The sequence below is a fragment of the Peromyscus californicus genome, unplaced genomic scaffold (genome assembly GCF_007827085.1).
Source record: "Peromyscus californicus insignis strain IS unplaced genomic scaffold, ASM782708v3 Scaffold_8__1_contigs__length_139910024, whole genome shotgun sequence".
NCBI lineage: Eukaryota > Metazoa > Chordata > Mammalia > Rodentia > Cricetidae > Peromyscus > Peromyscus californicus.
This window is the reverse complement of record NW_026294606.1, coordinates 118,408,304-118,423,659: the sequence shown is the minus strand read 5'-3', so window position 1 is coordinate 118,423,659 and position 15,356 is coordinate 118,408,304. Positions and strand designations below refer to the sequence as shown.

Below are 15,356 nucleotides of genomic sequence, written 5' to 3'. Positions count from 1 at the left end.
GTAACCAACCAACATCTGATTTGACTTAAGGCCCACTCCAGGAGATGGAAACTATACCTGACACTGCTTGAGTGACTGAGAACCTGAGACTAGATAGCCCAGAGACCTAGGGCAAAGCCAAATACTACTATTGTAAAAAAAATAAAAAATTAATAACAATTAAAATGTAGCAATAAAATGACTGGGAATGACATTCTGCTGTACTCATAGAGCAGTACCTTGCTCAGCCATCATCAAAGAAGCTTTATCCTGTAGAAGACAGGAACAAATATAGAGACCCACAGCAAGACATTAATCAGAGGTTGTTTTATGGGAAATCAAATTGTGATATTCTAGTCTTAAATCAGAGAGATCCTTGTGGGTGATCTACTACCTCTCTTACTAATGCCACAAGTCATGATTCAGAGAATGACCATGACTGGGACACATAAGCCATCTTCATGTGTGTTAGAATAGGAGAAAGGTTGGGGACTGCCTCATGCAGCTCAGTTCTGCTATAGAGTGCCAGGACACTAACATCAAGAGAGAAGGAGAAACTTGTTGAAGGCCCTCAAACCAAGACTAGAATCCAGTCCTCCTGACTCCCAGATCACACAAGATACAGAGCCAATACCTTTTAAAAATGGAGCCCCAAATACAGAGAAGATTTCATCACCATGATCTCCTACCACCGTCTTGGGTCTTTTGTCAGATACGAAGCTTGGGCGATATTGAAACTCATACATGTAAGTAGGAACTCCGGCATCTGAGGAGACACGGATTCATGCACAGTTCATGTTGCCAGACAGACACCTGGGTGGCACTGAGGTCTCCAGCCCTGGAGGAAACTTCTGGTTATTAGCACAGGAGAAAGGCACATCTGGAAGGCCCAATGACTTGCTTTGGGTTGTACAGCTGGTTGGGGTAGACCTGGGACATGAGCCAAGAGTCTATGTAATACAGAACGAGTGGACGTAATGCGGCCAGTGAGTGCTTCGAAGTGCCGAGTGATAACACACAGTGAGTGCCTGCTCATTCGGAGAAAATCAGCACCTAGTCAGCCCGGTTTTGAGCATCCCCAGTGTTTTCCTCAGTCATTCAGTAGGAAGATGCCATTCCAAGTTGCTTGTTGGAATATGAGGGTATTTAAATATAATCACATACAGATATATACAAAGACAGAAATCTGCCTTTGGGTTTAAGGAGAGCACAGAACTTGAAGTTCATACTTCAGTCACCCTCATTACCTTGTTTTCTGCTGGACCTGGGAGCGTTACATTCTTAAGATGTTAAAGTGGAGGCAAAACAGGAACACTCTGAAGGAAGGAAAACTTGCCCATCTTCTCTCACCAGCGAAGATGCCTGTTCAAGCCCCAAGAAGAGACCCTTTTTCCTGCTGTATGCATCATTGGAGCTACCTGCTTTTTCATGGATACCACTCTCTTGCACAAAGCCCCCAGACTAGGAGTCTTTCACTATCCATTGGTCATAGTGGGGTATAGATATCCACAGAAGAGTGACTGAGAGGGAAATTGTAAGACCACAAATTAATCTAGTAGAGAAATTATGCAACAATTCTCCATGAAGGAAAAGGATTAAGCCAAGCACTCATACCCCCACCACTCAGAGAAAGCCTCTCCACCTTTTGAATCATATGATTTTTATTTATATAAAATTGGGATAATATTGTGCATGTTATTTTAATACACTGGTATCAGTATTTTGTAGCATTATATAATCTGTCCACAAAATAATTTTGTAACATAAGTTATTCTAACATGAATATGAAGAATGATTTTTTTCATCATCTCTCACAGGCTCTATCCCTGCACCCTTAGAAGCAATCTTTCTGTTCCTCTGAAGTCCACTTACTCAACAGGCTCATGGGTCAAGCAGTGTTCAAGTTAGCTTTAATGATCAACTGGACACAGCCCAAAGTCACCTGAGAAGAGAATCTCACTACGGGGAATTTTTTTGATTATTAATTGGTCTAGAAAGGTCCAGCCTATCATGCAAAGCACCATCCTTAGGCAGGTGGTCCTGAGATATGTAAGAAAGGTAATTAGCATGAACAAGGAATTGAGCAAACTCATCCTCCATGGTCTCTGCTTCAAGTCAATGTCTGAGTGCTTGCCTTGACTTCCCTTAAGAATGAGGACATGGAAGTATAAGGCACGGAAGTCCTTTTTGCCCCTACGTTGCTTTTGGTTGGTTTTATCACAGATACTGAAGAAAGCCAGAGCACAGAGTGTACTGAAGGAGTGTTTGCACTTGCTCTGACACTCATTTTAGAAAAGAGGCCAGACTGCAATTCTACAACAAAGAACTTTTGTGAATGAAAGAGTGTATTTTAGTCAGTATGCTGTCAAGATATTTTCAGAACTGTGTGCCTAAACCACGACATTTATAAAATTCCTGTAATTATATGTCTTGAAAGCAAGTAGGACATACATTTAGGTAATTGTAAGAACAACAAAGAAAACAGAGACAAGGGACACCATTAACAGACTAGACATTTATGGGATGGGAGTAGCTGAGGAGAAGAAGAATGGGGACAAAGTACATTTCAAAAAGTTCTGGCAAACACGCTCCTTCTTTGGGGTAGATGTTCAGGAGCTGCAGAGGTCTCCAGTCAATTTCAACCAGATGAAAATAAACCATCAAAAGTCAATGACAAAGGAAATACTCAGGAGCATCAAGAGATAATTCATCTAAAGATGCATGATGCCATTGAAGAAATCCTGAAGGCCAGGGAAGGGTAGATGGATTCTTTCAGTAGCCAGCAGCACAGAGCAGTGTACTAAGATGTCTTTCAGAAGAGGGAGAAATAACAGTCCCCCAAATGAGCTCATGGAACGCATTGTCCCTCAGGCTGCCTTGTGAGAATTTGCTACAGTCCTTTAAATTGAAAGCTAAACATACTAATTAATAACATGGAAGTCAGTGCTGTAAACTTGTGAAGTCATATTCAGGACGTTGTTGGACTGTAATCATAATAGATAGGGGATTTTATCCTTCATAGTACAAGGGTTCTGTACAAAAACACTGCTAACAACTAATGGTAAAATATTCATTCAAAATGATATAAATTCTGGCACAAAAGATGTAAAAAGTGGGCCAGGATAGATGGCTCAGTGGTTAAGAGAACTGAATGCTTTTACAGAGGACCTGGGTTCAATTCCCAGCATCCACATAGCAGCTCTTAATTTAAGGTCCAGGAACCGATGCCCTCTTCTGGCCATTGTGGGCACCAGGTGCACATAAGGTGCACAGACATACAGGCAAATATATCCATACACAAAAAATAAAAATAGCAAATTTTTATAACAATGTAAAATGTAGATAAAATTGTATAGTTATATTAAATCAAAGTTTTATTGTTATCAACTTAAAGTAGGCATCACTATAAATGATTCTCCTGGTAGCCACAATGTGAAATTTTTTAGCAAAGCACACAATAAAAAATAAAGGATTCAAAGCATGTAAGTACAGAAAACTACCCAATCATCTGGAAGGGGCCGAGAGAGTGAGGCAGAAGGAAAGTATTTACAAAACCATCGGAAAATAACTAAAGTGATTGGCATTAGTAAGTCCTTGTCTGTTAGTAATTCCCTTCAATATAAATTCTCCAATAAAGGGTATGTAGTGACTGAATGGGTTTTTAAGCAGTCTTAAAACAAACTCTCCAACTTTTTAAGACCTTCAGAGACTGCACATGAAGTGAAATTAGATATTATGCATGAAGAGGAACCAAAGGAGAAAAGAAAGGATAATAGTTACCTCACAAATAGAGTTTAAGTAAAAAAAATATAAAAGGAAAAAAATTAAGACATTATATATTGACAAAAAATTAATTCACCAATGGAATATAAAAGAGCTGTACATAAACGTAAAAAACAAATATCAAAGTATCTGGATGGAGAGGGAGAGAGAAAGAGAGGAAAAGGGAGAGAGAAAGGGGAGGGAGAGGAAGAGGGGGAGAGGGGGAGAGGGGGAGAGGGGGAGGGGGAGAGGGAGAGGGAGAGGGAGAGGGAGAGGGAGAGGGAGAGGGAGAGGGAGAGGGAGAGGGAGAGGGAGAGGGAGAGGGAGAGGGAGATGATAACACCAAAGCAGCAGTGGATTGCAGTACCTCACTTCCAACGATGATCAGGTCACATAGATAGAAAATTCATAATAAAACACTGAACTTGAACAAAGGTTTTGGACCAAGAGGCCATGATGGAACTAAAGAATACTTAGAACAGTACACAGCTTAACCCCAACAGAACGTGCATTCTTTCCAAGCACCCACAGAACAATTGCTAGAATAGAGCACCCATAGGCGCAAGAGAATCTTGCTTCATTTAGGAAGATCCATGTGTAACCTCACACTATCTGTCCAGGCCTAAGTCAGTGACAGACAGCCCTGTGTTAGATATCAGCCCAATTCTCATCTTCTCCAACCAGTGCGTGCCAAGAGTGATAATGGAGTACCAAATAAATTGAAGGTCTTTATACTTCCTTTCCTCACATGTCTTTCTACTCTCTCTTTTTGGACTTTCTCATCTAGAAGAAGCTCTTTCCCATCCAATCCTATTCCTGACATTTGATTTTTATTCTTTTTGTTGATTTGCTTTTGTAAGAAAGTGTTTTGTGTAACCCAGGCTGGCATTAAACTCCCTGTGTAGCCAAAGAAGATCTAACCTTCCTTCCCCACCTCCCAAGTGCTGGAATTACAAATATGTGCCACTAGGTCTGACTTACATGGTACTCAGGATTGAGCTCAGGGCATCCTGCATTCTAGCCAGGCACTCTACTAACTGAGCAACATCCTAGTCTCATGTATTATGTGTGTGAGTATGTGTGAATGTGTGTGTGTACATGTATATATACACATACATATGTATATATACACATGTATACACATATATATGCATGTGCATATGTGTATGCATATATATGTGCCTGACTCAGAAATGGGCAAGTCAGAGATTTGTTATCGAGTCCATGTCTTCTCATTCAACCTGTAAGACTCACCTCTGAGGCCACGGGACATGAGAACAGATGGAATACCAATAAATACATCTCCAAACAAGTCCAGGAGAAGGTCTTTCTTTTTGACAGGGTCGTCTGTTCGTCCTAAATACTTCTCAGTGGCTGCTGGAATCATATTCTCAGAGATGTTCTGAAATAGATCAGAAAGTAACCACTCTCACCTGGTAATCAGTGAGGCTCCTGCAGACAGTTAAGAAGACTTCATGACTCATGAACCACCTGGGCTCTGTGCCAAACCAGGGAGGATTCTCTAGATCCACTTGCGGGATGTCATTAAACTTGGAAGTCAGGTGTCTGCAAATTATGTTTTCCCACTGGCTGTGGTGGAAAAGATCCTCTTGCCTGGTACCACCTGACAGCTTAGAAACTGTTGCCTAGCGAATGCTATCTCTGCAGCTGTTTCTAGAGGAAAACGCTTTTGTCTGCCTCCTGTAGAGAGAAGTACACTTCCAGTATCTTCCCCTGATCTCTAAGGGAAAGACACCTTTTGTACCCTAGCAAATAACTTTAGAACAAGCTATTTCTAGAAGACGAAATGAAAAAGACATGGTTTGGGAGATTTTCTAGTTAGAAAATATTTTGTTTTAGATTTACGGAACCCAGAATATCTATCCAGTGATCTACCGACAACAGAAGTCTATGCATCAGAAAAGCAGGGAACCTACAGTTTGTAACTGCCACAGGCCCACCTCTCTGATGTGCCTCCTACGTATAAATCTGATGGTCTTTGTTGGCCATAGAATCATTTTTTCTACATGTAAAGCTCTCCAAATAAATATTTCTCCTGGCAGCTTGTCCTGGACCCATGGGGGGGCTTTGATTGGTGAACAATGAGTGTGAATTTATTTTACTGGGATGCAAGTTGGGAAGAGTAGAAGAGTAGGAGGTGAACCCCAGTCGCCACGATTGCTTACAGCCACTGCATGTGTCTGTGATGAATGCAAGCCACTGACTTTTGTTTCCCAACCAACTCCCATGATTCCCTGGAATCTTACAAGGGCAGAGTGGAACTTCCACAAGAGGGAACTGGCCATTTCCTCATCCATTTTGTCTTCAGAGAACAGATCGCCCATCATCTGTGAAATAAATGGTAAAACATTTGTGAATTCCAGTAAATTAAGAACCCAACAGGCCAATCAAGGGAACCAAATGGGATAAAGGTGCTTGGTGGTGGGGGTGGGGTGTTAACAGATATGGGAGTTTATGATTCTGAAAAAGAAAAAAAAATCAACAAACGAAGCAAAGGGAACTGCATGAATAAATCTAAGCAATACAGAGGACAGCCAAGTGAGTGTATTTATTACATTGGGAGGTACAACCTTCCTCCAGGCAGTGGAACATTTAGGCCAGAGTCATGTAGAAGGGCTCAGGGACAGGGGACACAGGGCACGCCTCTTCAGACTCAGGGGACAGGGGAAGCAAAACCAAGCATTATGTCTGTATGTCTGTATGTCTTCCTGTGATGCCCCCTCAAGTCCTTCTGCATGAGAGCTGAAAAACTCTGTAATAAGCTCACCCTGTCCAAGTTTGCACTCAGAGCTCTGGTCTGGTTTCAGCATGTCTCCTAGCATTGAATGCCACATCCCAGACTGTTACCAGGGCCCTAAAATGTCTACTTAGAGAGCTCAGCATTACCAATGGAAAGCTTAGTGGTGAGCAGACATGGCCCTGAGGCCTTCTTGAGTAGTTTCTTTAGAAAGCTTCCAATTATTAATCCCTCCTCTGCCCCATGTGGTGTAAATTGTCACTGCAAAGGGCATCATCAGGGATTCTCAATGCAAATTTACTTGGAAAGTTTGAAGCTTCTTTGGAATATAGTTATCTGGGTGCACAACCCTTGATCAGGGCAGGGAGGATGATGGTTGAGCCTCTGTGGAGTGCATCTAAGAGGTCTGTACGTCCTCACCGTTGGGATGATCCAGCCAAACTCCTGCTTGTTGATGCCCACCATGTAGGGCACAGTGTTGAAGCTCTTCTCAGCCAGGATCTCTTCCGGTGCCTTTGGCAGCAGCACTCCATCGATCACGGTGGTCAGGGAGGTATTGTCCTGGGGGAAAATAGAAATACAGTGCTTATGAATACCCCACCTTACATTTCAGCCATATGTCCCCTCATTGCTGGTTTGAGAGTTTGCCAAGCATAAAGACCCTGTGGCTATGGCCACAGAAACCCAGTGTGCTAAGAACAATGGTTGAATCTAGGAGTCTTCAAGGTCAGAACTGTGAGTTGGGGGTCATCAGTGGCAATGTGATGGTGGTCGCAAATTGAGGAGACGAGAATTCTTACTTATTAATGAGGGCTACTTAATAATTTTCACTTATCAATGCATCTACCTATACATATTTAAACCTGGGCAACTCAAGGGAGAAGTTCAATACCTCAAAGCCAAGCATATATCCCAATGCACCCAGGTTTAAATATCTGTAAGGACCAGCATGGATTGGCACCTGGGATTCTAAGGAAGACTCTGATACCAGCCACTGTGAGGTCCACAATAAGTACTACTGCTGCTCAGGAATATTGGTAGCTGCACTTCAAGGCTACACGATTTGCCTTTTTGAGTCAGGGAAGCCAGAGGCATCTTTCTGCTTCTATTTATCTCATGCTCCACAACAGGCTTGTCAGTAAGTCCAGTGAGAAAGTCCTTCAGAAGTATCTGCACTCCAATCGTGTCTCATCACTCCACTGCTCGGTCCCTGACCTGACCTATAGGATGCCCGCAGTGCAACGTCTTCCTACCCACCCTCCTGTACCTTCCCTGCCCCGTGTCTGCACAGTGTATTTCTACATTTTCCTCAGTGTTATGACTTATACCTGGAATACTGACATCTGGGGGGCTGAGGTAGAAGGATCACAAATTTCTAGGCTACATAGTAGGACCTTGTCTGGAACCAAACATAGAAACAAGACATTTAAAAAACAGTCCACTGTTCAGAGCTCATGTGCTCATCTATCTCATGTTGGATCATACTCCAACCTTTTTAGGTGAAACTGGACCTCCCACCTCAGTGACTTCCTCAAGCCTGCTCCTTTTTCACTGCCTCCACCCTAAATCTCTCCTGCTGCAGGAGGGCGGCACAGACCACAATCTTTTTCAACGTTTTATCTATCTCAGCTGGGAATCTGCTCGTATCACACAGTAAAACCTGACTGAAAGAGTCTCACTTCATCCTCACAGGATCTTCAGGGAGTGTCTGTGATCTCCGCAGAGGGAGCCAAGAACAAGACTGGAGATGCTCATGGCTAATGACACCAGACACAGGCCAGTGCTGGGAGGTGGCAGGGCAGAAAGGAGGAGGCTGTGGGCACCGTGAGTTCCCTGGGTCATGCGCAGAGGGTGCTGTCCTCAGAACGGAAAGTCTTAGGCTCCTCTTTGTATAACTCCAGCCCTGTACTCCAAAGATTACTGAGACTGTGAGCCAGTTCTCTCAGCTTCCTGATAGCGGAAGTTCCGATGCCTTCTCCCACCCGGCCATCTTGATATTGAGAACTGTGAATGAGGAGAGCTGGGCCAGGAGGGTAAAGTTGCTGACTGAGAGCACTGTACAGGGAGTCAGTTAGCCCTACCTCTGGTCCATCTGCCTATTTTAACTGGCAAGTGACTTCTCTTAGAGCCTTGGGGAGACCCTTCATTCATAGTTAACTAGAATTTATTGCTGTTAAGATGCAACACCAGTAATCCAGAAAAAGCTCCTTACCTCTTTGGGGTCTCCATTCTCATCCAGGTCAAAAGGATTCTATGAACACAAAGGTAAAGGATGCGTTGAGAACCTTCCCCCTGTAAATGATCAATCACCCTTGGAGCTGTGCCCTGGGGTACCAATTTCTCCCACCTGAGTCTTACATGGGGTCCTTGAGTATGAACTCAGGGTAGCGCAGGATGGGGATAGGAAGCAACCTGAAGGGAATAGGCCCTGGGATCCAGAGTCAGGGATCTCCGAAACTCTGGAGACCGTGTTCATTGCCTATGCCTGTGGTCTTCTTCAATGCCATCATAACTTCAGCTCTCTGGCCACAATGCTCAGTTTCCTGTGGTGGTATTGTGTTCCCCAAAATATTGTGCACGCTAATAAACTTATCTGGGGTTACAGAACAGAACAGCCACAATATTTTTTTTTTTCCCCTTTTCTATTTTAATAAAAAGGAAAAAAAAGAAAAAGGTTATAACTAACAAAAGAAAAACTATATACAAAAGTACAATGACTATATACAATATATACAAGTAATAAATGTCTAAACAATGTCTAGTCCATTTGTATTTGACAAATTCAGAGAAAATAATTTCATTATCTATCCTATTTTGTTAAGTCCAAAATGTATCTAATTCACTTTCTATCCTAATTAATCTTCAACTATAACTAACTAACCTTCAACTATAACTAATTAATCTTCAACTCCCTCAGAGACCCAAGAAGGAAATAATATTAGCTAACAAAAATAAAAACAGAAAGTGCATGCAAGCAACTTCCAAAAAATTTGTGAGTTGACAGAAACAGCCAGCTGCCTGGACAGTCACCTGAGGTTTCTCCACAGTGTTGGGGCATCATCTTCAGCCTATAGGCTTAGCATATCTGACAGACTCATTTGTGAAGTAGGATGTACACAAGGTCGACAGTTCAACCTCACATTGGGTGAGAGCAGTCCATGTACCAGAAACACCTGAATTCCACTAGTGTCATGTCATGATTCAGGATTTTAAATTCTGGAAATTGTTGTTGATTTTTTAATTCAGCTGTCCATTCTTGGCTGTGTATATATGGCTTCATCTTAACATCCCGTTCTTCTCCACATCCCTCTGTCAAATGCCAGTTTACTATTGCGAGGCGTGAGCTTAGTTACTCTTCAAGAATAACTGTTACAGCTGCTGTTCCATTGCACATCAGAAGCCATCGGCCCACTGCCTATTCAGCTGCCTTCGAAGAAAAGGGCACTGTACCTTTTCCAAATTGCGAAGGCCACTTCAGGGATGGTGCCATATTGTCCTGGCCTCAGAAGATGCCTTTTGATAAAGCCATAACCACACTCGTTTTGGCAAGAATCAGTAGTCCTTTGTTTCATGTCCTGTCTGTCCATTTTGTCAGCAGTTGATTCAAGGATACTTTGTTGTCCAGTGGCTAACTTTTGCCACAATGAAAGTTAACTCCATATGCAGTTTCTTCAATGCCCATATTTTCTCTGAAGTAGATTGGTACTGCCAGGAGCCGACATGTCTCATAATCATAACAAAAAAGAAAAATTTTCTAAGTTATTAAAACATTTTAAATGCCATATTCTGTAGATCTCTGAAGGGTTTGAAGATGACCTGTCTAAAATATATCTGCTCAATTTTTAAAACATATCTAATATGACTACAACTTCTATTGTAATGTCTAACTACTAACTTTCATTTCTTTTTTTTTTTTTATTAATTTATTTTGCAATACAATTCAGTTCTACATATCAGCCACGGATTCCCTTGTTCTCCCCCCTCCCGTCCCCCTCACCTTCCCCTCAACACCCCCCCCCCATTCCCATCTCCTCCAGGGCAAAGCCTTCCCCACAGACTGAGGTCAACCTGGTAGACTCAGTCCAGGTAGGTCTAGTCCCCTCCTCCCAGGCCGAGCCAAACAATCCTGCATAGGCCCCAGGTTTCAAACAGCCAACTCATGCAATGAGCACAAGATCTGGTCCCACTGCCTGGGTGCCTCCCAAACAGATCAAGCCAATCAACTGTCTCATCCATTCAGAGGGCCTGATCCAGTGGGGACCCCTCAGCCATTGGTTCATAGTTCATGTGTTTCCATTCATTTGGCCATTTGTCCCTGTGCTTTATCCAACCTTGGTCTCAACAACTCTCGCTCATATAAACCCTCCTCATTCTCGCTAATTGGACTCCCAGAGATCCACCCGGGGCCTAGTCATGGATCTCTGCATCCAGATCCCTCAGTAGTTGGATGGGGTTTCTAGCACAACAATTAGGGTGTTTGGCCATCCCATCACCAGAGTAGGTCAGTTCAGGCTGTCTCTCGACCTCTGCCAGCAGTCTGTTGTGTGGGTATCTTTGTGGATTTCTGTGGGCCTCTCTAGCACTTTGCTTCTTCCTATTCTCATGTGGTCTTTATTTACCATGGTCTCCTATTCCTTGTTCTCCCTCTCTGTTGTTGATCCAGCTGGGATCTCCCGCTCCCCCAAGCTCTCTTTCCCTCAACCCTCGCCTTTCATTACCCCCACTCATGTCCAGGCTGTTCATGTAGATCTCATTCCATTTCTCTGTCATTGGGTGATCCCTGTGTCTTTCTTGGGGTCCTGTTTTCCAGGTAGCCTCCCTGGTGATGTGAGTAGCAGACAAGTCATCCTTGTTTCATGTCTAGTATCCTGCTATGAGTGAGTACATACCATGTTTGTCTTTCTGAGTCTGGGTTACCTCACTCAGGATGATTTTTTCTAGATCCATCCATTTGTCTGCAAACCTCATGATGCCATTGTTTTTCTCTGCTGAGTAGTATTCCATTGTGTATATGTACCACATTTTGTTTATCCATTCTTCAGTTGAAGGGCATCTGGGTTGTTTCCATGTTCTGGCTATTACAAACAATGCTGATATGAACATAACTGAACAAGTGCTCTTATGGTGTGGTTGAGCATTTCTTGGGTATATGCCCAAGAGTGGTATAGCTGGATCTTGGGGGAGATTGATTCCCAATTTTCTAAGAAAGCGCCATATTGATTTCCAAAGTGGTTGTACAAGCTTGCATTCCCACCAGCAGTGGAGGAGAGTTCCCCTAGCTCCACATCCTCTCCAGCATAAGGTGTCTTCAGTGTTTTTGATCTTAGCCATTCTGACAGGCGTAAGGTGGTATCTCAGAGTTGTTTTGATTTGCATTTCCCTGATGATTAGGGATGTTGAGCAGTTCCTTAAATGTCTTTCGGCCATTTGAGTTTCCTCTGTTGAGAATTCTCTGTTTAGTTCTATAGCCCATTTCTTAATTGGACTGTTGGGCATTTTGATGTCTAATTTCTTGAGTTCCCTATATATTCTGGATATCAGTCCTCTGTCAGATGTGGGGTTGGTGAAGATCTTTTCCCATTCTGTAGGCTGTCGCTTTGCCTTGTTGACCGTATCCTTTGCTCTACAAAAGCTTCTCAGTTTCAAGAGGTCCCATTGATTGATTGTTTGTCTCAGAGTCTGTGCTACTGGTGTTCTATTTAGGAAGTAGTCTCCTATGCCAATGCGTTCAAGACTACTTCCTACTTTCTCTTCTAGCAGGTTCAGAGTAGCTGGATTTATGTTGAGGTCCTTGATCCACTTGGACTTAAGTTTTGTGCACGGTGATAGATATGGATCTATTTGCAGCCTTCTACATGTTGATATCCAGTTTTGCCAGCACCATTTGTTGAAGATGCTTTCTTTTTTCCATTGTGCGCTTTTGGCTTCTTTGTCAAAAATTATATGTTCATAGGTGTGCGGATTAATGTCAGGGTCTTCAATTCGATTCCATTGGTCCACATGTCGGTTTTTATGCCAGTACCAAGCTGTTTTTATTACTGTAGCTCTATAGTAGAGCTTGAAGTCAGGGATCGTGATGCCTCCAGAAGTTGTGTTATTGTACAGGATTCCTTTGGCTATCCTGGGTTTTTTGTTTTTCCATATGAAGTTGAGTATTATTTTTTCCAGGTCTGTGAAGAATTGTGTTGGTATTTTGATGGGGATTGCATTGAATCTGTAGATTGCTTTTGGTAAGATTGCCATTTTTACTATGTTAGTCCTGCCTATCCATGAGCATGGGAGATCTTTCCATTTTCTGACATCTTCTTCAATTTCTTTTTTCAGGGACTTAAAGTTCTTGTCATATAGGTCCTTCACTTGCTTGGTTAGTGTTACCCCAAGGTATTTTATGTCGTTTGTGGCTATAGTAAAGGGTGATGTATCTCTGATTTCCTTCTCCGCTTCTTTGTCCATTGTATATAGGAGGGCTACTGATTTTTTTGAGTTGATCTTGTATCCTGCTATGTTGCTGAAGGTGTTTATAAGCTGTATCAGTTCCTTGGTGGAATCTTTGGGGTCGCTCAAGTATACTATCATGTCATCTGCAAATAGGGAAAGCTTGACTTCTTCCTTTCCAATTTGTATCCCCTTAATCTCCTTATGTTGTCTTATTGCTCTGGCTAGAACTTCAAGTACTATATTGAATAAGTATGGGGAGAGTGGACAGCCTTGCCTCGTTCCTGATTTTAGTGGAATTGCTTTGAGTTTCTCTCCATTTAATTTGATGTTGGCTGTTGGCTTGCTGTAAATTGCCTTTATTATGTTTAGGTATGTTCCCTGTATTCCTGATCGCTCCAATACCTTTATCATGAAGGGGTGTTGGATTTTGTCAAATGCCTTTTCTGCATCCAGTGAGATGATCATATGGTTTTTTTCTTTGAGTTTGTTTATATGGTGTATTACATTGACGGACTTTCGTATGTTGAACCACCCTTGCATCCCTGGAATGAATCCTACTTGATCATGGTGGATAATTGCTTTGATGTGTTCTTGGAGTCTGTTTGCCAGTATTTTATTGAGTATTTTTGCATCAATGTTCATGAGGGAGATCGGTCTGTAGTTCTCTTTCTTTGTTGTATCCTTGTTTGGTTTAGGAATTAGGGTAATTGTAGCCTCGTAGAAGGAGTTTGGTAATGTTCCTTCTGTTTCTATTGTGTGGAACAATTTAGAGAGTATTGGTATTAACTCTTCTTTGAAGATCTGGTAGAATTCTGCGCTGAAACCATCTGGTCCTGGGCTTTTTTTGGTTGGGAGACTTTTAATGACTGTTTCTATTTCGTTAGGGGTTATTGGACTATTTAAATAGTTTATCTGGTCTTGATTTAACTTAGGTATGTGGTACCTATCCAGAAAGTTATCCATTTCTTTTAGGTTTTCCAGTTTTGTCGAATAGAGGTTTTTGAAGTATGACCTGATGATTCTCTGGATTTCCTCAATGTCTGTTGTTATGTCCCCCTTTTCATTTCTGATTTTGTTGATTTGGATGCTCTCTCTCTGTCTTTTGGTTAGTTTGGATAAGGGCTTGTCTATCTTGTTGATTTTCTCAAAGAACCAACTCTTTGTTTCATTAATTTTTTGTATTGTTCTCTTTGTTTCTATTTTATTGATTTCAGCTCTCACTTTGATAATTTCCTGGCGTCTATTTTTCCTGGGAGACTGTGCTTCTTCTTGTTCTAGAGCTTTCAGGTATGCTGTTAAGTCTCTAGTGTGAGATTTCTCCAACTTATTTATGTGGGCATTTAGTGCTATGAATTTCCCTCTTAGTACTGCTTTCATAGTGTCCCATAAATTTGGATATGTGGTGTCTTCATTTTCATTGATCTCTAGGAAGTCTTTAATTTCTTTCTTTATTTCTTCCTTAACCCATTGGTGATTCAGTAGGGTATTATTCAGTTTCCATGAGATTGCAGGTTTTCTGTAGTTTTTGTTGTTGTTGAAATCCAACTTTAGACCATGGTGGTCTGATAGAACACAGGAGGTTATTCCAATTGTTTTGTATCTGTTTAGATTTGTTTTGTGGCCAAGTATGTGGTCAATTTTAGAGAAGGTTCCATGGGGTGCTGAGAAGAAGGTATATTCTTTTTTGTTAGGATGGAATGTTCTGTATATATCGATTAAGTCCATTTGAGTCATGACATCAGTTAAGTCCTTTATTTCTCTGTTAAGTTTCAATTTGGGAGATCTGTCCAGTGGTGAAAGTGGGGTGTTGAGGTCTCCCACTATTAACGTGTGGGGTTTTATATGTGATTTAAGCTTTAGTAATGTTTCTTTTACATATGTGGGTGCCCTTGTGTTTGGGGCATAAATATTCAGAATTGAGACTTCATCTTGGTGGATCTTTCCTGTGATGAGTATGTAATGCCCTTCTTGATCTCTTTTGATTGATTTTAGTTTGAAGTCTATTTTGCTGGATATCAGGATGGCTACACCCGCTTGTTTCTTAAGACCATTTGATTGGAAAGTCTTTTCCCAGCCTCTTATTTTTAGGTAGTGTCTATCTTCGAATTTGAGATGTGTTTCTTGTATGCAGCAGAAAGATGGGTCCTGCTTTCGTATCCATTCTGTAAGCCTATGTCTTTTTATAGGTGAATTAAGTCCATTGATATTGAGGGAAATTAATGACCAGTGATTGTTCATTCCTGTTATTTTTTGGTGGTGATGTGTGGGTACTTCTATACGTTGGGGTTTACTGCTGTGGCTTTATCTGTTGCCTGTGTTTTCGAGGGTGTATCTGACTTCCTTGGGTTGGAATTTTCCTTCTAGTGCTTTCTGTAGGGCTGGGTTTGTGGATAAGTATTGTTTAAATCTGGCTTTGTCA

General features: G+C 41.9%; 1 protein-coding gene across 1 annotated transcript in view; it reads right to left on the bottom strand.

The window, feature by feature from the left end:
• LOC128104255 (carboxylesterase 1C-like) overlaps nucleotides 1-15,356 on the bottom strand; it is a 32,047-nt gene that overhangs the window by 2,022 nt on the left and 14,669 nt on the right. The window contains exons 8-11 of the mRNA XM_052729101.1: nucleotides 6,920-7,060; nucleotides 6,009-6,089; nucleotides 4,996-5,143; nucleotides 614-745 (exon numbers count right to left, since the gene is read on the bottom strand). Of these exons, the coding sequence (XP_052585061.1) occupies nucleotides 614-745; nucleotides 4,996-5,143; nucleotides 6,009-6,089; nucleotides 6,920-7,060 (502 nt within the window). The remainder of the gene's footprint in view (nucleotides 1-613; nucleotides 746-4,995; nucleotides 5,144-6,008; nucleotides 6,090-6,919; nucleotides 7,061-15,356) is intronic.